Source organism: Puma concolor, chromosome E4 (genome assembly GCF_028749965.1).
Source record: "Puma concolor isolate L17-30 chromosome E4, mPumCon1.1.hap2, whole genome shotgun sequence".
Taxonomy (NCBI): domain Eukaryota; kingdom Metazoa; phylum Chordata; class Mammalia; order Carnivora; family Felidae; genus Puma; species Puma concolor.
The window spans coordinates 38,275,296-38,300,377 of record NC_141683.1 but is presented as its reverse complement, the minus strand read 5'-3'; the positions used below and the strand labels follow the sequence as shown (position 1 = coordinate 38,300,377).

At 45.2% G+C, this 25,082-nt stretch overlaps 1 protein-coding gene across 4 annotated transcripts in view; it reads right to left on the bottom strand.

Moving 5' to 3' along the window:
• TRAF5 (TNF receptor associated factor 5) overlaps positions 1-25,082 on the bottom strand; it is a 51,559-nt gene that overhangs the window by 14,311 nt on the left and 12,166 nt on the right. For 2 of the 4 annotated variants that reach the window (XM_086694017.1, XM_086694019.1), the window contains 6 exons: positions 8,805-9,023; positions 7,158-7,215; positions 4,264-4,365; positions 1,558-1,722; positions 733-810; positions 332-406 (listed from right to left, as the gene is read on the bottom strand). In XM_086694017.1, the coding sequence (XP_086550143.1) occupies positions 332-406; positions 733-810; positions 1,558-1,722; positions 4,264-4,365; positions 7,158-7,215; positions 8,805-9,022 (696 nt within the window). In that variant the 5' untranslated portion in view covers position 9,023. Of the gene's footprint in view, positions 1-331; positions 407-732; positions 811-1,557; positions 1,723-4,263; positions 4,366-7,157; positions 7,216-8,804; positions 9,024-19,218; positions 19,607-25,082 lie in introns of those variants that run through there. The other 2 variants (XM_086694020.1, XM_086694021.1) reach the window with 2 other exon arrangements.

Genomic DNA, 25,082 nt, shown 5'->3' with positions numbered 1-25,082 from the left:
AAAAAAAAAAAAAGAAGCACTTCTCCTTAAGACTGCAACATAGAAACTCCAGCCTGAGTTTCCAGTGTTGGTCTGCTCTGCAAATAATCAGATTCACCAGTTCCCACAGTCACATAAGCTAATTTCTTAAAATAAGTCTCTATATGTATATGTAGGTATGTATCTCCCATTGGTTCTGTTTCTTTGGAGAACCCTGACTGAAATGGCCAGTCTAAAAGTTCTCCAAAGTGAATGTCCTTCTGCATCCTGAATGGAATCAAAGAGTGAAATGAGCCCGCCAAATAAACGATACAGTAGAAGGTAGGGGCAGAAACAAAACGGCATTCCATACCTTTACAGTACAGCCATAGTGCTTAAAAGGACAGTCTTGTTCAGCTTCAGGACACACAGCGAGGTGTTCATCCACCTACGAAACAGACAGCCTCATGCCACAGAAATTCATCACCAATTCTCCAACTGCCTGATAGAACTGCAGCGTGCAGGGGACCAAGGGTGGCTTGGGAAAAAGGGAGGGAACAGAACGGGAAAAGCCATGCTGAGGCCTGGCAGAAGGAGAGCTGTGGTAAAAACCGAGAAGAATTCTCAGGGAAAAGGGAAGGGAACACAGAGATACGGCTGTCGTGGGGTTATTTAAACCTTGGGCTTCTGCCTGTGGGATTTTATCAAACACATACCACATTGGTTACTAAAACTTTACCTTACGTAAAATCTAAGAGAATCATTTACAGTTACCTCAGATCTTGGAATCATCTGCAAACACTTGTTAGGACAAGATACTGGGTACTCAGGACACAAGTTTTCCTCATGATTCTGAAACAGAGAAAGTGTGATGAAACAGAGCCAAACTGTGCTTCCCAGGGTTCCCTACTATGGCCTCACAGGGTTTATGCATAGGTCTCTGGGGATCTGTGTTATGTGGCTTGCCCTCTACAGGAAGGTACAGCCTAGTTCCAAAAAGGACTAAATAAAGATGGCTGCTTTCTTCACGTAAATTAATTCAATTTTCCAATTATTCCAAAAGGTCAGAGGGCGCAGGACTCACTGAGGGCAAACTTTGTGAGTCATCAGTATGGCTCCTCTGGTACATGTGAAAAGTACAGCACACTCTCTTTTTCTGCCTACGTCCTGCCACTCCAGATGGACTGAAGCACCCTGAGGACACAATATCGTCACCTCCTCATGACCCAGCACCTAGCACTGCTCCTTGCACAATCACACTTAGTAGGTGTTCAAACAGTGCTTTCACCAATGATAAATGAATAGTGTCCTACCAGCAAGGTTTTCGGCTTTTTACAGAACTCTAAGATAATTCTTTGGACCTATTTCTGTACAAAAATAAATTCACTTTGACCACTCAGGTAGAATTTAGTCCCATAAAAGACAATCTTTCTTTCTTTCCCTTTCTTTCTTTTTCTTTCTTTTCTTTCTTTCTTTCTTTCTTTCTTTCTTTCTTTCTTTCTTTCTTTCTTTCTTTCTTTCTTTCTTTTCTTCCTTTCTTCCTTCCTTTCTCTTTCTCTCTTTCTTCCTCTGTCTCTTTCTTTCTCTTTCTTTCTTTACCTGTAGATTGATTACTACCACATCTTTTTTGCAATAAAGGCATTTTTCCTCTCGAAACTGGCAATATGCGCTCAAATGTTCTTTCAGATCTTTCCGAAGGACTGGCTTCTGACAGTTCTCATTAGAACACTGCACGGCTTGAAACGGGCATTGCTGGAGGTGGTCCTGCAACAGATAACACAGGCCAGTGGGCCCCGCTGACCAGGGCGGCGGGAGGGGAGCCAGCTGGAAGCCTAGAGAGGGAGGGAGGACACTGGGGGCAGCTGGGCAGACAGGGCTGCAGAGGAGAGGGCACAGATGGGGCTGCCCAGAAGGAGGCTGTGATGGCTAGCCTTGTTTGGTAGGAGTTAGGAGGACAGGGAAGATGGCTGAAGAAGGAAGCAAGCTGATCTATTTCAGATGATCTATTTCAGATCATCTAGTAACATGCCCGAATTTGCAGGGTAGTTCCTAAACACTTTCCTTAGGCTTGCTGAGTAATTTACCAGTCCTGCAAGGGCATTTTTAATTTCTTCTGTGCACCCTCCATCCCCACTGCCAGCACCAAGTACTAATCTCTGCATGGCAGATAGTAAAAGCTGGGACGGAGGGAAAGAGCAAATAAGAGTGGGGCATATCCTAAGTACATGAAGGAAGGAAAAGGATTAAAGGAAGAAAGGGGAGGGAGAGAGAGCTGTTCCAGAGTGGTCAAAAAAAGCAGATGGGGAAAAAAAACAAAACCAGAATCACAGGCCCAAGAGAAGCTGAGAGTGGTCAAGCTTGTTAGTTAGGAAATGTTCTTAATCAGAATACGAGACAACAATAACATGGACAGTGTTCGTTCCAGTATTCTTTATGGTATCAATTTTGAAAAGCAGGTGGTATATCTTTTTTTTTTCTTTTTGAATGTTTATTTATTTTTGAGAGTGAGGAAGGAAAAGGGAGCTAGTAGGGGAGGGGCAGACAGACAGCGAAACAGAGGATCTGAAGCAGGATCTGAGCTGACCCTGACATGGGGCTCAAACTCAGGAACTGTAAGATCATGACCTGAGCCATAGTTGGACACTTAACACACTTAGCCATCCAGGCGCCCCCAGCAGGAGATATATCTTAATAAACGCTTTGGATCACTGCAAGTTATTGTGATGCTAACAAGTTATCAAAACCCTATTGATGTTATTCCCAGCAAGATCCCTTACAATACTGTTGGCAAGCTCTGGCCTGTGGGCCAAATCTGGCCTGTTACTTGCTTTTGTAAATAAAGTTTTTCTGGAGAACAGCCATACTTATTTGTTCACATACAGCCAGAGGCTGCTTTCCATCTGAAATGGAAGAGGTGAGTGGCTGATACACAGATTGTATGGCCTGCAAAGCCTAAAAAATCTACCGACTGGCTTTTGACAGAAACACTTTGCTGACCCCCTTCCTAAAGGAGAAAAACCAACCAGTTTTTCTACAGGAGGTAAATGAATATTACAGCTACTCTCCTCTACCTTTAGTAATAAGAAACAAATAGTGACCGGTGAAATCGTATCTTCTCCAAAATTCACTGCTGCTACCCCTCCGCTCTCACCAAAATAGTGAACATCCATCAGGATTCTCCTGCCTGAGAACCTTCACCTCGCCTTTGGAAGCCAGGGTGGTGGTGGGGGGAGGCAGGAATGAGGGGAAATACAAAAGAAACAGGTGAAAAGACACCAGCCACTCTTCTCTAGAAAGTGTGGATCTGGTCACAAAAGCTGATGGATGGATGGTCCATTTGAGCCTCATTTCCTTTTTAGCCTTAGTGACAACAAAGCTGGAAAAGAGGCCTTGCTCCAGGGCCTATCAACCCAGGAGAAGTTCAGTGAACCTCCAAAGAAATCCTGTGGTTAACAAGGAAATCATTTACTCATTTATAAGCTCAGTGCCCGGGGGGTTCGGAGGCAAGGTGGAGAAAAGGCTGAATCACCTGAAATGTGTTCCAAAAGATGTGGGTGGGAGAGCAAAATTTCAGCAGCTCCCAAGCAATTCTCTGGAAGCTAGAGATGCCCGCTTCTTATTCCTGCACAGTGTGATCAAACCTGATACGGGCCTGCCGTGGCACAGCCACATTTCCAGCTTCCCATTTATCGAGCTTCCCCAGCTGGCTGGAAGAACCAGGTAGGGCAGTTCCATGTGAGAGAAACTGTTTGTGTGTTTGCAGCTACATCTTGTGTGTTTGCAGCTCACACCAACGCTTCCCCTTTAAATCACATCCTAGTTCTGCTCTGCTCTATGTTATATGCCTTGGATCATAAACCAACGGGCTGGGGCCCACAGCTGCTGGAAACACCCACCAGCATCTGCCAATGCTTTGGGGCAGGGACCCTTGTAAACGTGTCTTTGTGCAGACTGCCCTGGCTCCCACCCTGGGGACCCCAAATCTTTTACAGTTCCCCAGAACTGGCATGTCCTTTTGCTCAGCATGTCCCACAGCTTCTCTTTTGGGTCAATGACCCCTAACCCACAGTGTAGGTCTAGCCCATATAGTATGCCCTCCGTGCATTCCATGAGATGGACCTCTTCACCCACACTTAGCTCTTGGAGTGCTGCACTGTAGCCAACTGTATTGCTAGACAGGAATTCTCTGAGGGCAACCCAATGAACCCCCTATCATGCTTTGCCCAGTAACTGTCATATAAAGGTGTTCAATACATGCCACTGGAAAGATAGCCAAAGCAAATATTGCTCATGAGTAACACCCACCTGGTATCGCCCCAGAATAATCTTGGCATTACATGAAGGAGCATTTTTGCAATACACATATAAGTTCAGGACTTCTCTTTTGCAGCAATTGTCTTTAAACACCTAAAAGAGAAACACAACAGGTCTCATACACTCCAAAGCTTCAGAGCAATGTGAATGAAACTATTATTAATTTGGTCTTCAGATACATCTCAAAAGTCAGGTGGAGGGGCGCCTGGGGGGGCTCAGTCAGTTAAGCATCCAACTTTGGCTCAGGTTATGATCTCACTGTTCATGGGTTCAAGCCCCATGTTGGGTTCTGTGCTAACAGCTGGGAGCCTGGAGCCTGCTTCAGATTCTGTGTCTCCCTCTCCTCTCTGCCCCTCCCCAGCTCACACTCTGTCTCTCTCTCTCTCTCTCTCAAAAATAAATAAACATTAAAAAAAAAAAAAAGTCAGGTGGAAACTTCCAGACAGTGGTTGGAATGGAAAGATCAGATTCGCCACCATAAAAGAAAAGGCTTTCTCAGATACGTATTTCCAACAGGCCACTGAACATACAGGCCAGGAAATTCAATGCTCAGCACAGTAGGCTGCAAGAGAATCTCATGGTGCACTTGACCTCATATGCTCAAAGGTCAGAAGGTGGGCTGTGGATGAGGGTGACGCTTTCAGCTTCCTGTCACAGTATAAAAGTTTGTATTAGTCATCAGGTACTGTCACTGAAGCTGTGAGGACTTGCTATTTCAGCACACACCAGGGGTTGGCAAACTTTCTCCATAAAGGATCAGATAGTATTTTCAGCTATGCAGGCCACAATGCAATGTTTTCTTTTGCAACTATTCAACTCTGCTGCATACAATACTTAAATGGATGAGCTTGGCTGTGTTCCAATAAAACATTATTTATGGACACTGAAATGTAAATTTCATGTAATTTTCACATGTCACAAAACGTTATTCTTTTAAAATAAATTTTTTGTTGGGGTTTCTGGGTGGCTCAGTCGGTTAAGCATCCGACGTTGGCTCAGGTCATGATCTCGCGGTTTGTGAGTTTGAGCCCCATGTCGGGCTCTGTGCTGACAGGTCTGAGCCTGGAGCCTGCTTCAGATTCTGTGTCTCCCTCTCTCTGTCCCTTCCCCGCTCAAACTCTCACTCTCTCTGTCTCTGTCTCTGTCTCTCTCTCTCTCTCTCAAAAATAGATAAACATTAAAAAAATTTTTTAATGAAATATTTTTTTGTTTTGAAATAGTTTACACACTCATGAGATGTGCAAAAGTAGCACAGAGTTCCTGTGTACGCTTGTTTGGATTTTTTTCAATGATTTATGTGAAAACCATTCTCAGCTCATGGGCCAGACAAAAACAGGTGGAAGGCTGGATTTGCCTCAACATATCTCATGTTGTAGTATGTCAACCCCTGGTCTAGTGCGTGAGGCAAACACAAGCACGGCACTGTCCTCTACTAGCATTTGGAAAACACAACATAAGAGCATAGACAAGGAGCATGTACATTAGACCAGTGCTCAGGGAGCTTCCTGGAGGAGGTGATGCTTGAACGTCCTGTAACAGAATTGTAGAGGAAGAAAACTGAGCTTAAAAGAAGTTTTTTTTTAAATTTTTTAATGTTTATTTATTTTTGAGAGGGAGAGGGAGAGAGAGAGAGAGAGAGAGAGCACGTGCACAAGCGGGGGAGGGGCAGAGAGAGAGGGAGACAGAATCTGAAGCAGCTCCAGGCTCTGAGCTGTCAGCACAGAGCCCGATGTGGGGCTCGAACTCACAGACTGTGAGATCATGACCTGAGCCAAAGTCAGATGCTCAACTGACTGAGCCACCTTAAAAGGAAGTTTTAAGGTAGAAAATCTTCATGATCAGGGGTTAGATAATGGTTTCTTAGATGCAACTAAAAGAACAAGTGACCAAAACAAACAAAAGACAAGTAAGACCTCATCAAAATGAAAAGCTTTCATGCTTCAAAGGATACCACCAAGAGTGAAAAGACAGCTCACAGAATGGGAGAATATTTGCAAATCATACATTCGATAGGAGCCTTGTATCCAGAATATATAAAGAACTCCTAGAACTCGACAATAAAAGACCAATAATCCACTAAAAAATGGGCAAAGAAATTGAGAAGGCACTTCTCCCAGAAGATACACAAATAGACAAAAACATGAAAAGATGCTTAATATCATTAGTCATTAGAGAAATGCAAAGCAAAACAGGTACCCACTAGAAAGACTGTAATCAAAATGATGGCCATTAACAACTTTCGGCAAGGATCTAGAGACATTAGAACTCTCACAGTCTGCTGGTAGGAAGGTAAAATGGTGCAGTTGCTTTGAAAAATCGTCTGAAGAAGCTCCTCAGAATGTTACACATAAAGTTACCATTATGGCCCTAAACAAAATTACCATACGACCCAGCAATTCCACTCCGAAGTATACACCCAAGAAACATGTACACTTTACTTTATGTTATTATTTTCCAAGAAACACATATACTTTAAAGGTAAATTTTATGGCATATGAATTATACTTCAATAAAGCTATTGTTAGACATAATAATAAAAGGAAGTTTTAGAAATTAACTAGAGGAGAAAGTGAATTCCAAGAAACAGGATGTTTAATTTCTCCAAGCAACTTAATGTACCTGGAGCTGGTGTTGGAAGGGGGTAAGGAGGGAGCAGAGTAGAAATTTGGTTGGGGGCAGGGGGAGAGGCATCAATAAAGACCCAAACAAGCCTCTGAAACAGTGGTAGGAGTAGGGTTTGGCCTGACCCCACACCAGAGGAAAGTGGACTCTAAGAAAGGCCCCCCTCTCCCGCTCTACTGCTCCAACCTCTATCCAGTTCAACCCAGGACACTGGTTTTTCCATCACTCAGAGAGCTGCTAAACCAAAGCGGTGATTTTCTTACCTCCTGAGATTTGATAACCTCCTTATCTACAGGGCAGAGTGGGACTGCATTTAATTCTCTGGAGAGAAAAATAAAAATAGAGCTGGAATTAAGAGTTGACCTCAAACGCTCTTCCAAGAGCAGCCCCAGCACTCCAGCCATGCTTGACCCCTTTCAGCTCCCCTGAACAGACCTGGCCCTATCTTTCCTCCTGCTGCTCCCTCCCAAGAAGGGTTGTGTCTTTCCCCCACCTCCCACTGCAGTTTCAGCACCTTCCCAGTCTGCCAAAAAACTCCCATTCATTCTCCAAGATGCAGGTCAAATAGTCAATCCCCCAGACAGAGTTAAATGTCCCCTGCCGGTGCTCCCACGGCAGTCTTTTGCTTATCACACTGTGCCACAACCTGTCTCTTCACTAGACTGGAGCGTTCTGGAGGGCAGAGAGTGGGTCCTGTTCCACACTGACCTCCAGCTCTTCCTCTCTGTACACTGAAGCTTAGTTTAGCAAGGTGCCTGGAACACACAGGTGCTGAATAGACAAACCCATGAATAAACGAGAATGTGCTGTAATAACCCTCTTTCCAAGCTTGGTAGGAAACAACTTACTTAGTGCCCTAAAAAAAACCCCAAAGCCTGCTTCCATAGCTTCCCTGGTCTTCTCCCTCAAAATGGTAGGACCCAGGTTTTCCCACTGCCCTAAGTGGACAGCATCCATTGCAGAGAGGTCCATTCTGGATGCGACACCACCTCTGCCTTAAGGCAAGGAAAAGTCGGAGCAACAACTACACAGACCCCTGTGAGATGCAGGTCCTTCCCAACACAGACTGTGCATCAAGGTTTGCCTCGCATGTGGTCTGAATGTCAAGAAAAGGTGACTATCATGAGCCCTGAGTAATGTAGAGGATTGTTGAATCATTACATTATACACCTGAAACTAACAGAACACTGTACATTAATTATGCTTGAATTTTTTTATCTTTTTACTTATCGTTCATTTTTTATTATTGTTTCACACCATCAGACTTATTATTCTTGCTGATTTAAGCAGAACATAAAACAAATATGGATCCCAAGGCTTACTTTTAGAGCTACCAGCATAGATAAATTACTACAGCGATCCAATCTGGAAATCCCTAGTTACCAGTAAATCACTGCATGAAAGAGTAAATGAGGCCCTCTTTCCTCACGGGTAGGATTATAATGTTTCTTAGATTTTCTTGAAAAAGACTTCACATTTTCTCAAATATACAGGAGAAATATATTTCCTCTCTAAGCCCTACAGTACCATTTATGTGCTTTCGTCTGAAATATAGAAAAATTACAAATTTTGAAATTGATTTTATAAATGTCCATATTCTAGATAGAACTCTCCAACCTGTACAATATTAGATATTAAACATGGATTCAAAAGAAGTTACTAGGAATTGAATTTTTTTTTTAAAGGGAAAAAAAAAGGTGACTATCAATAAGTGAGAGGCCAAAAAGAAAGGTTATTCCTCAGGCTCTCAGAGAGAGCCCCTGGGAGAGCACCTCCTCGCGTTCGCGGTTCTGCGGCCAACCACAGCAATTCCAAGAACCACAATGACAGCCGAGTGGCCACGTTCGACACTTCCATCCCAGGAACAGCCACGCCTGGTCTGGCCAGAGCTGCAGGCCCTGCCCACTCACCTCAGGGACAGGATGCAGTTCTGACAGAAGCGGTGCCCGCACCCCGTCTGGTGCGGGTTGTGAAGCACTGAGTGGCAGAAGGCACATTTGTAACGTTCTTCCAGCTGTTCCACAAACCGGTACTCCGTGTTGGGCTCAAAGTCCAGGGAAATGGAGTTGCCGGAATTCTGGCGGATGAAACCACAGGGCACCCCTCCTTGCTCCTCAGAATAAGCCATTCTGGGGGAGGGGGGTCGAGAGAAGGAAAGTTAAGTGTGCAAATACCAAAACAACTACAGCCATCAGGTGTTGTAGTGGTTGGTTTCCTAACTAGTGCACTGTCACCCGCATGGTCATTCTGTTATGACTTTGTAGCAACAGTGATGACCTCCAGCCACTGGAGGGCTCCTGCACAGGGGAGATGTCTCTGGGGGTGGTCAGGAGGGAGGCTGGACCAAAAGAGTTGTAGCAAGATTTTATGAGACTTCAGCCCCTCGTCCATCAACCTTTTCCAGATGTTAAATTATCCTGTCAGTTTGGCCACATGCTCGGACCAAATAACTGTGTTCTAAGCAAACTTATTATGGAATTTTCTTCCGCTCAGTTGAGAGAATTGAAACAAATACTTTGTCAACATTTTTCAGAAGCAGGAACCTTTTATACCAATACATTTCTTGCAATATATGTAGCCACATCATTTCTCACCTGCACTAAATAAGCACATTAACTGCTCTCTCGTCCAATCCATTCTCCATACTATAGCCAGAATAGCATTTTCAAAATGCAAGTATGATTGAAGGTTCTCTCCTCTCATCATTCAGTGGCTTCCCAGGATCTTAGGGGAAAGTCCACAATGCTAAGAGAGCTACAAGACTGCATGCTCCCCACCCAGCATCATCCCAGGCCTCTCCTCCCCTTGCTTTCTGCACTCCAGCCATATAGGCTTTCTTTTCATTTTTCTAATACATCAAGCTGTCTCCTGCTACAGGGCCTTTGCATAAGCTATTGCCTCTATCTAAATGCTTCCCCTAACCCTTTGCAGTCTTCTTCCCTTCACATTCATGCTTCAAACTTCAAGCATCATATCCCCAGGTAAGTTTTCTCCTTTCTGCCCTCCTCTCCCCTCCCTCCGTCTAACAGCAGAACACCCACTCATCAGTCTATAAAACATGCATGGCCTCCAGGGAGAGGCTAGGGAATAATGGTAGGTGGGTGGCCAGGGGTGAGTGTGTTTCATTGTATAATTCTTTTGAATTTTTGAACATGAGTATATTACCTCTTCAGAAATAAACATTCAAAAACAAAAACTAAACATCCACTGTTCTATCTGTCATAGAATCAAGTTCTGAAATTCAGAACCGCATTTGATTTTAAATTAGACATGCAGGTCACCTGGGTGGCTCAGTTGGTTAAGCGTCTGACTCTTGATTTTGGCTAAGGTCATGATCTCATGGCTTGTGGCTGTAAGCCCCGCATGGGGCTCTGCACTGACAGGTGTGGAGCCTGCTTGGATATTCTCTCTCTCTCTCTCTCTCTCTCTCTCTCTCCCTCTCCCTCTCTCTCTGCCCCTCCCCTGCTTGCACTCTCTCTCTCTTTCTCAAAATAAATAAACTTTTTAAAATAATAAATTAATAAATAAACAAGTAAATGAATTAGACATGCATTTGTGTATTTCATTTATATCTGTGCCCTTCAATGACACATAGGTCACATCCGATCTTACTCATTGTTGTGTCTCCAGCCTTTAGCACTGAGCCAGGCATGGAGAACTCAACTCTTTGTTGAATTATTATCATTGGAAGGACCCTTTGAAACTCTTCAGCAGGACAGTTATAACTAGTGTTGCTCTCTAGCATAGTGATCCTTTTAACTTTTTATAAGGATTTTCTCTACTTTTGAAATCTGATGAAAACTCTAGACCTTCCCCCCAGAAAAGAGCACACATACCTGGTCTCGGGACCTTTAAGGACCCTCTGAACCCACCAGTGGTCCCCAGGTTAACAACAGCCTTGCCTCCCCTGGAGTAAGAATACTGTCACTTTTGGCACAGGGTGGGGAGTGGTGCTTCCAGGGTGTCTGGCAGTTGGCTAAAGGATGGGAGGCAATTGAGGGTGGTCCCTGGAGGTGACAGCCTTCCCCATGGCTAGGGAACAGGAAGGCTTGGCCTTCAGGCTTGCTTGCTTTGGCTTGCTCTTGAGATCCCTCAAGATTTCCCTGCAGCTGATGAAGTCAACTGGGCCTGAGAGCAGCTGCGCGGCCTGACTGTGCGGGTGGGAGATGGGTGCCGTCCAACACCCAGCTCGGCTTGAGTCAGCTGCGGGCCTCTCCCCCGGCTGGAGCGGGCTGATATGGGGTGTGGCCGCCATGAATGGAGCACAGTAAGCAACTGGCCTCTTTCAGCAAATAAAGCTTTCTCTTTGGAGGAGCCCAGCTCAGCAGAACAGGGTTTTTTTTTTATTTTAATCCTGGGGTTTGAGACCAAAGCCCCACCTTTTCCTCTCTACGTTTCCTGCAGAACTTCAAGGGTGGTAGGTAAACAGCACAAGATGTGATTGTTCCCCTTTTAACAGGGCTTACTCTTGAGATTTCACAAGCCTTAATTATGAAGGTGAAAAGGCATAGTACTTGATTTACATGCACAACCCTAATCCCCAAGATTCACTTTTCTCTCAGAGAAATGGAAAAACCAACTCCCAACCTCCCTAATCTGCCCTGAGTTCTCTGGTCCCAAGGGAAGACAACAACTCATGTCCCACGCCCACCTAGGATTCTCTCCTAAGACCAGGCTCATGTCTGTGTCACAAAGCATCTAAATTTGGACTCTCAGAGATGTACCCTAAAGCAACGGGCTTGCTCAGCTCCCAAAAGAGGGCAGTTAAGATGTAGTCTGAGTTCAGTCTGAGTTCCCTTCCACCACATTCTATCCTCTTTCCTAACAAAAAATTTAATACACTCTTCTGTGTGTCCATCTTTCTCTACAATAGCAGTTCTCAAACTTTTTGGTCTCAGGACCCTCCCTTCCCGCCCCCCCCCACTTTAGACTCTTAAAAACTGAGGACCCAAAGACCCAGAATAGCCAACACAATGTTGAAGGAGTAGAACAAAACTGGAGGATTGACACAACCCTACTTCAAGACTCACTCTAAAGCTATAAAATCAGGATGGTGTAGTAGTTGTGAAAGAAGAGACAGATAAGTGGAACAGAACAGAGAGCCCCAAAATAGACACGCATAAATACAGTTGACTGATCTTTGACAAAGAAGCAAAGGCAATACAGTGGGGCAAAGACAGCTTTTTCACAAGGGGTGCCAGAACAACTGGACATCCACATGCAAAAAAAGAATCCAGGCACAGACTTTACGCCCTCACAAAAAGTGACTCAAAATGGATCACAGACTTAAATGTAAAATGCAAAACCTTTAAACTCCCAGAAGACAACAAGGGAGAAAACCTAGATGACCTTGGGTATGGCCGTGACTTTTTGGAGACAACACCAAAGATGCAAACCATAACAGAAAGAATTCATAAACTGGATTTCATTAAAATTTCCTACTCTGTGAAAGACACTGTCAAGAAGACGAGAAGACAAGCCACAGACTGGGAGAAAATATTTCCAAAAGACACACCTGATAAAGGACTGTTTTCTAAAATGCACCTCACCCGGGAAGAAGACAAAGAAGCACATGAAAAGGTGCTGCACGTCGTATGTCATCAGGGAAATGCAAATTAAAACAACAATGAGAGGGGTGCCTGGACGGCTCAGTCCACTAACATGGTTAATTAAGCATGTGACTCTTGATTTCGGCTCGGGTCATGATGCTGTGGTTTGTGGGATGAACCCTTGCATCAGGCTCTGCACTGACAGCATGGAGCCTGCTTGGGATTCTCTATCTCCCTCCCACTCTGCCCCTCCCCCACTCGCCTCTCTTTCTCCCTCTCCCTCAAAATAAATAAATAAACATTAAAAAAGAAAAGCAATGAGATACCACTACTCAACTACTAGAATAGCCTCAAACCCCAACACTGTCGATCCCAAATAGTGGTGAGGATGTGGAGTAACAGGAACTCTCACTCGCTGCTGGTGGGGATGCAACACTTGGGAGGACAGCTTGGCAGATTCTTACTAAACATCTCTTATCATCCAGGAATCCCTCCTTGGTATTCACCCACAGGAGCTGAAAACTTATGTCCACATAAAACCCTGCACACGGATGTTTATAGGGACTTTATTCCTAATTGCCAAACCTTAAAAGCAATCGAGATATCCTACAGTAGGCAAATGGATAAATGGTGATACACCCAGACAACAGAATATTCTTCAGCACCAACAAGAAATGAGCTACAGCGGTACCTGAGTGGCTCAGTTGGTTGAGCGTCTGACTTTGGCTCAGGTCATGATCTCGTGGTTTGTGAGTTCGAGCCCCACATCAGGCTCTGTGCTGACAGCTCAGAGCCTGGAGCCTGCCTCAGATTCTGTCTCCCTCTCTCTCTGCTCCTCCCCTCACTCGCACTCTCCCTCTCTCAAAAATAAATAAACATAAATTTTTTTTTTTAATGAGCTATTGAGCCATGAAAAGATGTGGAGGAATCTCAAATACATATTATTTAGTGAAAGAAGCCAATCTGAAGAGCCTACATACTGTAAGGTTCCAACTATACAACACTCTGGAAAAGGCAAAATTATGGAGGCAGTAAAAAGATCAGTGTTTGCCAGGGGGAAAATGGAGGCAGGGAGAGATGAATAAGTGGAGCACAGGATTTTTAGGGCAGTGAAAACACTCAGTATGATACCATAATGGTAGATACATATTCTACTATTGTCCTAAAACAACACCTTATCTGACTAAGGACAAATCCTTCAAGAGAAACTCAATTATTATAAACCATCTCTCCAGAAGTTTCATCAACCAGGAAAGAGTAACTCATCACAGGAAAGGAAACTAGAAGGTGACACCCAGACAAACCTGGTCACAAACTATCACAACTCTTCTAAGGGATCATTCATCTTTTCCTAAAAATCACTCACTCCCCACTTAAAAGCCTTCTTCCCCCTCCCTTTTCCCTCTTACAATGAATCCTGAATTCCAAGCCACCTCAAAGAGCTATCCATTTTTCCCTGGGTATCTCCCATGCATACATGAGTTATATATGTTAATAAACTTGTTTGTTTTTTCTCCTGCTAATCTGTCTTTTACCACAGGGGTCTCAGCTAAGAACTCAGAAGAGTAGAGGGAAAATTGTTTTTCCTCCCCTAAACAATGTAGGTTCATCAGCTGTGACAAATGCACCTCTCTGGTGGGGGATACATGCACAATGGGGAGGCTGTGCATGTGTGGGGCTGGGGGATCTGTAGGAAATCTCTGTACCTTCCGCTCAATTTTGCTGTGAATCTAAAACCACTCTAAAAAATTAAGCCTCTTAAAAAATTGAGGACCCCCAAATTTTTGTTTATGTGGGTTCTCTCTATTGATATTTACCACTTTGAGATTAAAACTGAAAACTAAAAAAAATATATTTCTTGGGGGGCCCGGTTGGCATCTGACTCTTCATTTTGGCTCAAGTCATGATTCCAGGGTCCTGGGATCAAACCCTGCATCGGGCTTTGTGCTAAGCATGGAGCTTGCTTAAGATTCTCTCTCTCTCTCTAAAATAAAAAAATAAAAAATAACATAACATAACATAACATAAAATAAATAAATTTAAAAATAAGTATTAAAAATGTCTACTTCTTTGTTAATTCACTTTAAGATAATGAGCCAATTATATGTTAACATAAAACATTTTTATGAAAAGTAGCCATTTTTCAAAACAAAAAAAAAAGTGAGAAGAGTGGCATTGTTTTACATTTCCACGCATCTCTGGGCTTAACAGAAGATAGCTGGGCTCTCATATCCAATTCTCCCACGCGCAGTGTATTACAGAATCACACATCATGAAGCTTTTGCAAAACACCACTGTATGCTCAGGAAAGCAGAGTAAAGATGGCAAATGATATCTTAGTAGTATTATGAAAATAGTTTTGCTCATGCAGATCCCCGGAAAGGGTCTCAGGGAGGCCAGTTTGTACAATTTGCCAATTTCTGTGCCCGAACATACCTGAACTAAGTAAGAGCCCATTAGCTGCTTTCCTGCTAAGAATTGCCCCAGCACCCCTGGGGCCCTTGCTCTATCAGGCTGCTGGGTGGGCCCATGTCTTGTCAGTCTTTGTGCTGGGCGGCCCAGCACAGTGACCTCACAGACCATCTCCTTGCCCCTGCTGATTGACCAGCAGAGTCCTGAGGACCCGATGCCCCACGCTCCCTCTCCCCACTTTTGTGTCTTGCTCAGCTGTAGTCAACACGCAGAGGTCATCTACTGACCCTGTGCACTCTCTAATCTGTTATCTTGCCTGGTATTTGTTCTTATGAAATTGAGTTTTTATCTCATTAGATATTTTTTTAAAAATAAGCACTTATGTTTTGCTACACCATAGGCACTAGATGTTTTTGGACAGTATTCTTGTATATAAACTGAACTGTGGTATCTCCCAGGGCAGGGTCTGTCTCCTGCCTCTGAAGCTTTTTCGGGCGCATGACCAGTCCCCAAAATGGAATCAATTCAAGGTGTTTGTTCACTGACACAAGACAGTCCCAATAACAGAACTATGAGGGCTGCTGGTTCTTTGTCTAACAAATATATTTCTCTAATTAATTGAACATTTCCAGTGAGTACTCTGTCATTCCCAGGCAGCTATTTAGTGGAAATAAATAAGAGTTACATTTTATTAAAATCTTTCCCCTTTGGGTATAATAGCTTATGTAACAGGAATAGTAAAAAGAGTTCAGTTCTCCCAAATAAGAAAAGAAAAGTCATCAAAATCACTCTCAGGGCTTGTATACCTCCCTATTGGAGTAAACAGTGCCTTTTTCCTTGGGAGAAGATATTTGCAAATGACATATCTGATAAAGGGTTAGTATCCAGAATCTATAAAGAACTTAGCAAAGTCAACACCCAAAAACCAAATAACCCAGTGAAGAAATGGGAAGAAGACATGAATAGACACTTTTTCAAAGAAGACATCCAGATGGTTAACAGACACATGAAAAGATGCTCAACATCAGTCATCGTCAGGGAAATACAAATCACAACCACAATGAGATACCACCTCACACATGTCAGAATGGTTAAAATTAACAACATGAGAACAACAGGTGTTGGTGAAGATGTGCAAAAAGGGGAACCCTCTTGAACTGTTGGTGGGGTGTTCTCTCTCTGGAGAATAGACTGGAGATTCCTCAAAAGACTATAAATAGAACTACACTGTGATCCAGCAATGGCACTATTAGGCATTTACCCAAAGGATACAAAAACACAGATTCAAAGGGGTACATGCACCACAATAGCCAAACTGTGGAAAGAGCCCAAATGTTCACCAACTGATGAATGGATAAAGAAGGTGTGTGTGTGTGTGTGTGTGTGTGTGTGTGTGTGTGTGTGTGTGTGTATGTGTGTGTGTATACATACAATGGAATATTACTCAACCATCAAAAAGAATGAAATTTTTGCAATGACACGGATAGAGCTAGAATGTATTATGCTAAGCAAAATAAGTCAGAGGAAGACAAATACCATATGATTTCACTCATATGTGGAATTTGAGAAACAAAACAGATGAACATATGGAAAGGTGGTGGGAAGAGGACAGGGAAACAAACCACAAGAGACTCTTAACAACAGAGAACAAACCGAGGGCTGATGGAGGGAGGTGGGTGAGGGGATGAGTGATAGGTATTAAAGAGGGCTTGTTATGATGAGCACTGGGTGTTGTATGTAAGTGATGAATTGTTGAATTCTACTCCTGAAACCAATATTGCACTATATGTTAACTAACTAAAATTTAAATATTAAAAAAAAAAAACAACAACATTGCCTTTTTCCTGACATTGATGGAACTCACAGTGTGGGCCTCCTGCTGAAAACTTATTGACTCAAACCTAAAAAGACAACAGAAAATCACATACAATATGCCTTATAAACCTCATTTTTTAGCTTCATAAATTACTGCCATCTTTTTCTCAAGAATTTTCTAGATATTCCAAAGGCAAAGCTGTAGATGTCAGGATTTAAGTTCTTTACTTACAAATTTCTTCTGATTCATTTTTGGGGAACACATAATGAGCAGTCTAACATTCTGAAGCAACAGGAGTTTAGGTTTTAGTTACAACAGAAAGGACACACATCTAGCAGAATTCAGTCTCAGGTTTAAAAAAGAAAAGTAGGTCTGTCTCTCTGTCCACACTACTTCCACAGGACCCCAGACATCTTGTTTAGATGAATGAAAGAATGTTTTTATAAATCATTTCAGACTTTGTAAGATATAAGGCCAGGAGCTATGCCTCCAGAGTTTTCAAGATCTGATTCTTGGGAGTTACTAGTTACTACGGATGAAATTCCAGAGTGAAAATGGCACAGGCCCAGAGACCTGGGCTCCATCCCTGCTCTGCCACTCACCAGCTACGCAACCTTGAGCAAGACACCCCACAAAGCAACCTCATTTATACATCCCTGCATGGACTCAGCATGCACATGTCCTGGTTTGGGTCCCAAGAGTGCAGAGATCGGTGATACTACATCTGCCGTTGGAGGGTCTCCAAGTCAAGCAGAGGCAAACAGACACAAGAATGATGCATTATAACACCCTTGTAGCAAGTACCACAAAAGAACTGTTTGAGCCCAGGTGAGGGGTAGCTAATGCTTTCTGAGGTGTCTGTGCTGATTTCACAGAGAAGAAAACATCTCACCTGGTCTTGAAGAAGAGGGGAAACATTTTCTACATGAAGGAGATAAAAGAATTTTTCAGAGGCTATCATAAAAGTTCTGGAATGGTTAATAATTAACTGTAGGTGAAGTGGAATTAAGGGAACATGCCAGTTATTTGCCTATCGGTTCTCAGGTCCACTCTCTGCTCCCCTGCCCTGGTCTGCATCACCACGTGGGGTGAGGGTTGGCCCCCAATGCTCCCTGGCTTCTGGCTAGATTCGGATAATAAGAGACACTGTCAAGACATTGAAATGTGGAGGGAGAAGCCAGAGTATTTCTCTCCCATCTCTTGGAGTTGGGCAGCATCTCAACAGTGACTGGGTCTCCTCCATGGCTGAGGGTGGTCTCCAGCTCCTAAGCTCTAGAGGGGGTGGGCAGCCTCCCGCATGACTCATCTCCAAGTTCCCTCACCCCGAGTATCCTGTTCGGCTTCCCAGCTTACCTGTATAAGTTGATTCCTGTGTAACTAAATTCCTGTCAGAAACCCCTAAAAAGGTCGCTGTGAGATGTAAGTGTGGAGAGAGAGGGAGAGAGAGAAGGAGCATGGCATGAAGAGCCCTTTATGAATGCCAGTCAGGAATTCCAAATTTTACCCCAAGGTTTAGATCTTTTTAGGGATGCTGAACATACAGGACAGGCCCAAACAGGGAGTTCAGGGGAAGAGGCTGATCTAACAGATGAAGAAGGATGACAATGGCCTGATCCAAGGCAGGGGCAAAGAGAAGCCATGTTCGTGAGGCATTTCTGAGATAAAATGCAGAGAATTGGGTTAGAAATGGGTTCCGTGGAAGGGCCGAAGGAGAGGACAGTGGAGGATGACTCCCAGGTTCATCTGATGACACCAATGGGAGAGGATGAAGGAGAGAAGCAAAGAAGCAAGGATGTGGGTAGGGGGTATATCCAGGTTGAGGTCCCTTAGGGACAGTCTTAAGAGAGTAGAGGTGAGTCAGAAGACAGGACAACTAACATCTCTTCCAGAATAAATGATGTGATTCCTAAGAATGGCCACATTTCCTTTGTGGTATCAATAAGTGGTTTTAAATTGCCCAGGGCATTAATTTTTTTTTTTTTTTTACTTCACAAATAATTCAGTTGTCATTTTAGGGATGGCATTTGACATAATAGGCTTAGATCTATGTCAGGAAAATAAGATCTGGAGAGAGAAGACATCCCAGAGAGACAGCAATGGGAAAATTCCTTGGAGCCAGTATTGAAGTCTGCCCTTCCCACTTATACCTGTGGCTACAGCGCAGACCTTGTTTCCTCCCTCCTTGGGATTGAACGGGTGCTCCTTCCCCCAAAGTAAACCCTGTTCAGCCTCATGTGACCCTCCACACCTTACTAGGTCTGAGATCCTTCCTGCTAATGACTTCTGGGGTCCAGGGGGGTTGGTAAGTGTCTAGCAGTGATGGGGAAGGGTTTGAGGACTGTGGGAGAGGCCTACAGCCTTCCCCAAGGCTCCTTTGTAAGGGAGGGTCCTGAATCTGCAGAGTCAAGAGAGGCTGCCTTCTCTCACAGGTGGGACTTACAGGGCCAGGTAACAAGGTGGGGGCACAGAGGCTGGGCAGGAGCCTCAGGATGGTCCTTGAGCCATGGGCAATGGAGGGGTAACACTGCACTGGCCAATGAGACCTACCAGTCATAGGATGGGCTGCTGGAAGGCAAACTGCCCATTTCTCAGCTCTGTTCAGGCTTCACCAGCATAAGGAGCCAGCTTCCTGATGGATGCTCACATTCATTCAGCAAGAGGGGGCAGGTGCCAGGATGTTATTCCCCAAACCCACCTGAGAGCCAACAAAGTGTCCTGGGCTAAAATTAAAGGAGAAGAGATGTGGTTAGTAAGGAGGAAAAGTTAAAATGTCAAATCCCAAGACGCAGCAACCCGAGGAGACTCTGGAATCTGTGCCCTGGCTCAGACAGCCAGGTGTCCACCAGTTAGAAGGATAGGCAGCTCCCTCTCTCAGTTACCTGGCCTTTGAATTCTGAGATTCTGCTCTTCCAAGAAGAACAGCTACTACCAGGAAAGTGAAAAAAGAAGAGGAGGAGGAGGAGGAGGAGGAGGAGGAGGAGGAGGAGGAGGAGACCAAAGAGGAAGAAGAATAAAGGCATTTTATCTAGTACATTAACCTCATTGCACGAGGGAGAAGTGAGATGGATTTCAAGTGCTTACCAAAGCCTGCATCTTCAATGGCTCAGAAAGATCTTTCCTTGGAAGATGAAACCCCTCAAGAAAACTGCTCAGCCTCAGCTCCAACCCCTGATCTCTCCCTCTCCACTGTTTCCATAGCTTAACACAACAACAGTACAACTGCACTGTGACCTCTGGGAGAAACTGGTTTTATTTTCATTGACCTTTCACCATGCAGGCTAGGCAAAGAGGAAGGGCCTTGGAGAAATACAGAAGTAATGAGGCCATTTTCCATCAGGCATAATGTGGGAGGGAGACCATGCAGAGGCCAGGTGACACCACACAGCCAGATAATTTGTGACAACAGCTCACCAAACCCACCACTGATCCACGTGACGGCTGGCGTTGGCACTGCAGAAGCAGAAGCAGAAGCAGCGTGTATTTTCTTTTCCTTTTCTTTTCCTTATGCTTTCCCAGAAGAGGGTTTTCTTGGATACAGGATGAATGATGTGGGTAAGATTTTAATTCCTGTGAAGAGAAGTATGACTTCTCTCCAAGTTGTCAGGAAACTCCTGGTTCCTTGTTTTCCTGGGAGTGCAGCAAAGCACTGCTGGTGAAGAAAAGGGGGTTCAAGGGCTGAAGGGCATCCCCGCGCCCTTCCTGGGGCACCCATCTGAAGGTACCCCGTGGCAGCTGCTCCCTGAACATCAGTCTCACTCACAGGGAAGCCTCAGAACCCTCCAGAGTCCACCTGGCTCCAAATGATGCTGAAGCAGACCTTTCAGATTTGCTCTCAGAAACTTACAGCAAGAGAAAAAAAAATAGAGAAAACACTACTGCTCTTCCCACGTGAAAGCTTCTTCTTTAGGAAGCTTTGACTCTATCTCTCTGCTCCTAGCCTCAGCTCCCACTCTTTCAAAGCCCTCCCTGCTGTTGGGGTTCAGCTCCTGGGCAAGCTCCTAGGGAGAGCTGTCTTCATTGATCCCCAGATACTCAGAGCCAGCCCTATGCCTGGCACACAGCACTCAGTGTTGGCTAAATAAGGGACATCTAAGATTAACGTGAGGCCTTATTGGAAAGGGGCTGTCAGAAGGAGGGCCACGAAGACAACCTAGGACAAATCTGAATGAGGTAGACAGAGGGCAAGGGGACAATATGAAAAGATATGAATGGGACCTAAGGGCTGGAATTGGATCTGGGTCAGGATTACACGCAGCAAGCCTATGTCTAGGCTCAGAGCCAGCTAATTTACATGCATAGTCTTGTTTTAATCTTGACAGCAGCCCTAAGATGTACGTACATCATTAGCATCCCCAATTTGTTGAATGAGGAAACTTGGAGAGGTCCTATGGCCAGGAAGCAGTGGAGGCCTTCAGGGGATAAGGAGGAGCTGGGGGTTCCTCTCTGCTTCTCCAAAGTCTGACAAGAGGCAGTGTGGTATGTTGGCTAGCACCATGGACTCTGGAGTCAACCTGCTTAGGCAAAAATCTTGATTCTATCCCTGAATAGCTGTATGACTTCAGGCAAGTTACTTGGTCTCTACACTTCGCAGTTTCTTCATCTATAAAATAGTGATAATGATAATGATAATTACCTTGTAGAATCTTTAAAGATTAAATAAGTTAATACTATACATTAAGGATCAGCTGGCCCACCACTTGTTTTTGTGAATAAAGTTTTATCAGAACACAGCAATGCTCATTTGTTTACATATTGTTTATGGCTGGGGTTTTTGTTTGTTTGTTTGCTACCACAGTGGAATCGATCAGTTGTGCCACAGACCACATGGCCCAAAGCCTAAAATATTTACTATCTGGTTCTTTACAGAAAAAGTTTGCTGACCCCCCTCTGCATGAAGAGCTTATAACGGTGGACACAGGAAATGCTGTGATGACTATTATTATTATTAAGCATTTGTTCCCAGAGTCCCTCCATCAAGGTCCCCTACCCTGGGGATGACCTGACTGCCTGACATGTGGGGCATGGTATCAGGCTCTGGGGGCTGGGGAGGAACAAGACAGAAAGTGTTCAAGCCTGCTCCTGTGGGGCTTACAACCTAATGGAGGAGACAAGGGAGTAACAAACTACGGTGAGTCCTTTGAAGAAAATAAACAGGATGTTGAGATAGAGAAACAGGAGCAGCCACTTGGACAGGAAGGGCTCACGGAGGAGGGGATACCTGAACAGCAAGGGGAGGAAGGGGAGGAGCAAATGTGAGGAGTAGCAGGAAGGACTCTGCAGGCAGCGGGGACAGCAAGGGTAACGATCGGTTCTGGGAAAGGCCTTGCCATGTTCAAGAAACAGAGAGGCCAGTGTTGCCTAATGTCAGGGACAAGAGGAAGAGCAGCAGGAGATAGGGCCGGAGCCAGATCACATGGGCCTGGTCGCCCACGGGAAGGAGTCGGGTATGTTCTAAGAACACAGCAATGGGAAGCAGCATGAGTACTTCAAGGAGCCAATGGCAGTGTCTGCTTTGGAGCCTAAAAAGACCATTCCAGATGCTGCACGGACAATAGACTTTGAGGCTGGGGACAGGGGTAAAGCAGTCAGGAGGCTAATCTCTATGTGGGGACACTGTAGCCATCAGGGAGAGATGACACAGAACTGAACTATGGTGGTGGCGGGGAAATGGAGCAAATAAATGACTGCATATGAAGCTTGGAGGCAGGGAGGACTGGAGGCTGATGCCAGGATTTGGACCTCAATACCTGGGGGGAGGTGGTTCTGTTCAAGGAGATGGGGAAGAATGAGGGCAAAAGGAGGGACATGAGGAGTTGTTTGGGACCAGAGGGAAAGAACCTCATCCCTTTCCTGAAGACAACCCTGCAGGTAGGAGACAATGACCTCAACCACTCCCCAACATCTCTTCCCCTCCCCCATGCAACCTGCCTAAATATTCCCATTTCCTTCCCACGTTTTTTCATGCTTGTGTGTGTTCCCTCACTCACTGCTTTTCTGTGAATGCACTTTGCTTTTGCTGTATCCCTATATTCCTACCCCGCTCCGGTCCCCTTGTCTAGGCACAGAAGTGATGGTGATAAATGACAGTTCTGATCACAGAGTTGAGTCTGGAGAGCCCATCCCCCCCCCACACCCCACTGTCCCCTCACCTACAGTCAGCACTCCCATTAAGGCTTGAATCACAACTACTCCCTTGCAGGTGCGCACAGCACCTTGCTGATTCATCTTCACTTACATGCATAAGTTGAACCCATTTCCATGATTTCTTCAGATACCACGCCCTCCCCCAAACAGGGTGCTACTCCCCCTCATCGAGGACCCTTCACTAAGCTAACTGCTCTCTCTCCACCCAGAGCTGCCTTTCTGTTGTCATTTTTCTCACTTCTCTATTTCCTCCTCCAAACACATTTTCCTCCTTACTTCACCCAGTGCGTTATTCTGAACTCATGCTCACACTGGACTATCTCCCACTAAATGTTCATTCATTCAATCACTTTGTGTAAATCTTTCCCTCGCTGAGGACCTACTGCATGCAGACACTGATGGGGAAGCAGAAATGCAGCACGGTGGGCCTGGATTCCCTCCACCCCCACTCCCACCAAGCAGCACCTGCATGGGCCACTTAGCCCCCTCCCCTCCCTTCCATTCCTGGCTGCAGCAGTGCCTGCAGACCTGTGTCCCTCCTAGGGTCCCATGGGCACGTCCCTGAAGCCTTGCCTGCTCTCCCAGTTCATCTGTACCCTGCCCTTGAACAACCTGGGGTCCCCGAATCATCTGAGTGTTGGGCGGGGACTGGGGGAGTAGGTAGGTAGTTTGGAAAAGCATATTATGTTCGTTCCATGACCTAAACTGTAATCACACAATCAGAGCTGCTGATTAGTCTGTCCTAAATCATGGCCGTCCTGCCCTTTATGTGGCATTTGGTACTTCCTCCTTGAAACCCCCTGATCCCTTGGCCCTGACCCCCCCACCGACCACACTTCTGCAGGGCTCCACATGGGAGTCCCCTGAGACTGGATCAGCCTCTGTCCCTCATTCTTGCCAAACTCCCACCTCTCCTCATGGGAAAGGCCTCCTCATCCCAACCGGACTTACTTCCACATGTGGGTGGGGATCCCCACTTCATCACATGCTGGGGTGTCAGCTCAGCCTCACAGCTCTCTTGCCCTCTCCCTTCCCAACCATCCTATTTTCTCATAGACAGGGAGACGGCGATTCTAGGGGCCGGACAAGCAGAGCCGCATGGCAGTCTGGATACATGGCCAACAGACAATAGTTTAGATCAGGCTGGGAATTTAGAAACCTTCACCTGGCCTCACCCTTCTTAGCCCAAGGGTGCTCAGAGGAAAAGGGAGGGACCTGAGACCATCCTAGACAGGCTACAGAACAGACGTGCCAAGCCACCTTGGCTTGACCTTTTAGTGATTTTTAGCTACCAAAGGCCAACATCATTCTAGCCATGCCTCATCCCCCACACATGCTTGCGCACAACTGCCTCTGTGCTAGGTTCACATCTCCAAAGCTGACCACAGACGTGTGATGCACTGCCCACTGTCTGAGAGTTGGGTGAGGCTGTGGCCAGGACATGAGCTGATGTTCTGTGAGAGGCAGACAGAACAATCTCTCCTGATCAGCAGTGAGGCCAGCTCTGGCCCAGGCCCAGGGAGGAAGCAGATGGGACCAGAGATGGCCCTCTCGCCCAAGCTTGAGGGGAAAAGCTTCCTGAGGTCTGCTACCCCAGGTATACCCCAGTTGCCCCACCCACACATGGGTGGGCACCCTAGAGTCCTGGTCACAGAACGCTGTAGTCCCTAGTATAACACTGGACATCAGGTTCTTGAGATCAAGACCGCAGAAGAGGGAGAGAAGGAAAGGAGCCCAGGGAGGAGACCCAAGAGAAAGAGAAAGAATTTGAAAGAATGGCTTTCCCCCACAAAACTAAGCCAGTCAACTGTGACAGGGTTTAAGAGATGAGTTAGACAAGAGTGTCACAACCTTTTAAAAACAGTGAAACTCATCAAACCAAATCTTATGCAGAAATATCAGTAAATAAAAAAGTATACAGGGGCACCTAGGTGGCTCAGTTGGTTAAGCGTTAAACTCTCAATTTCAGCTCAGGTCGTGATATCCCAGAGTCGAAGACAGCCCCATGATGGGCTCTGCTTAAGATTCTCTCCCTCTCTCCCTCTGCCCCACTCCCCCACTTGCACTCTCTCTCTCTAAAATAAAAAATAAATAAATAAAAATTGTACAGAGGAACTATTTTGGTTGAAGCAAGGCCTGTGGGGTTTCCTGTGGTCTATACCCCTCTGGCAACTTTTGTTGGGCAATCTTAGGAGTTCCACAGTTTGATTTTTCAAGATGATAAAAATAACACCAGTTACACACACTCTGGTACTTAGCAGTTTCTA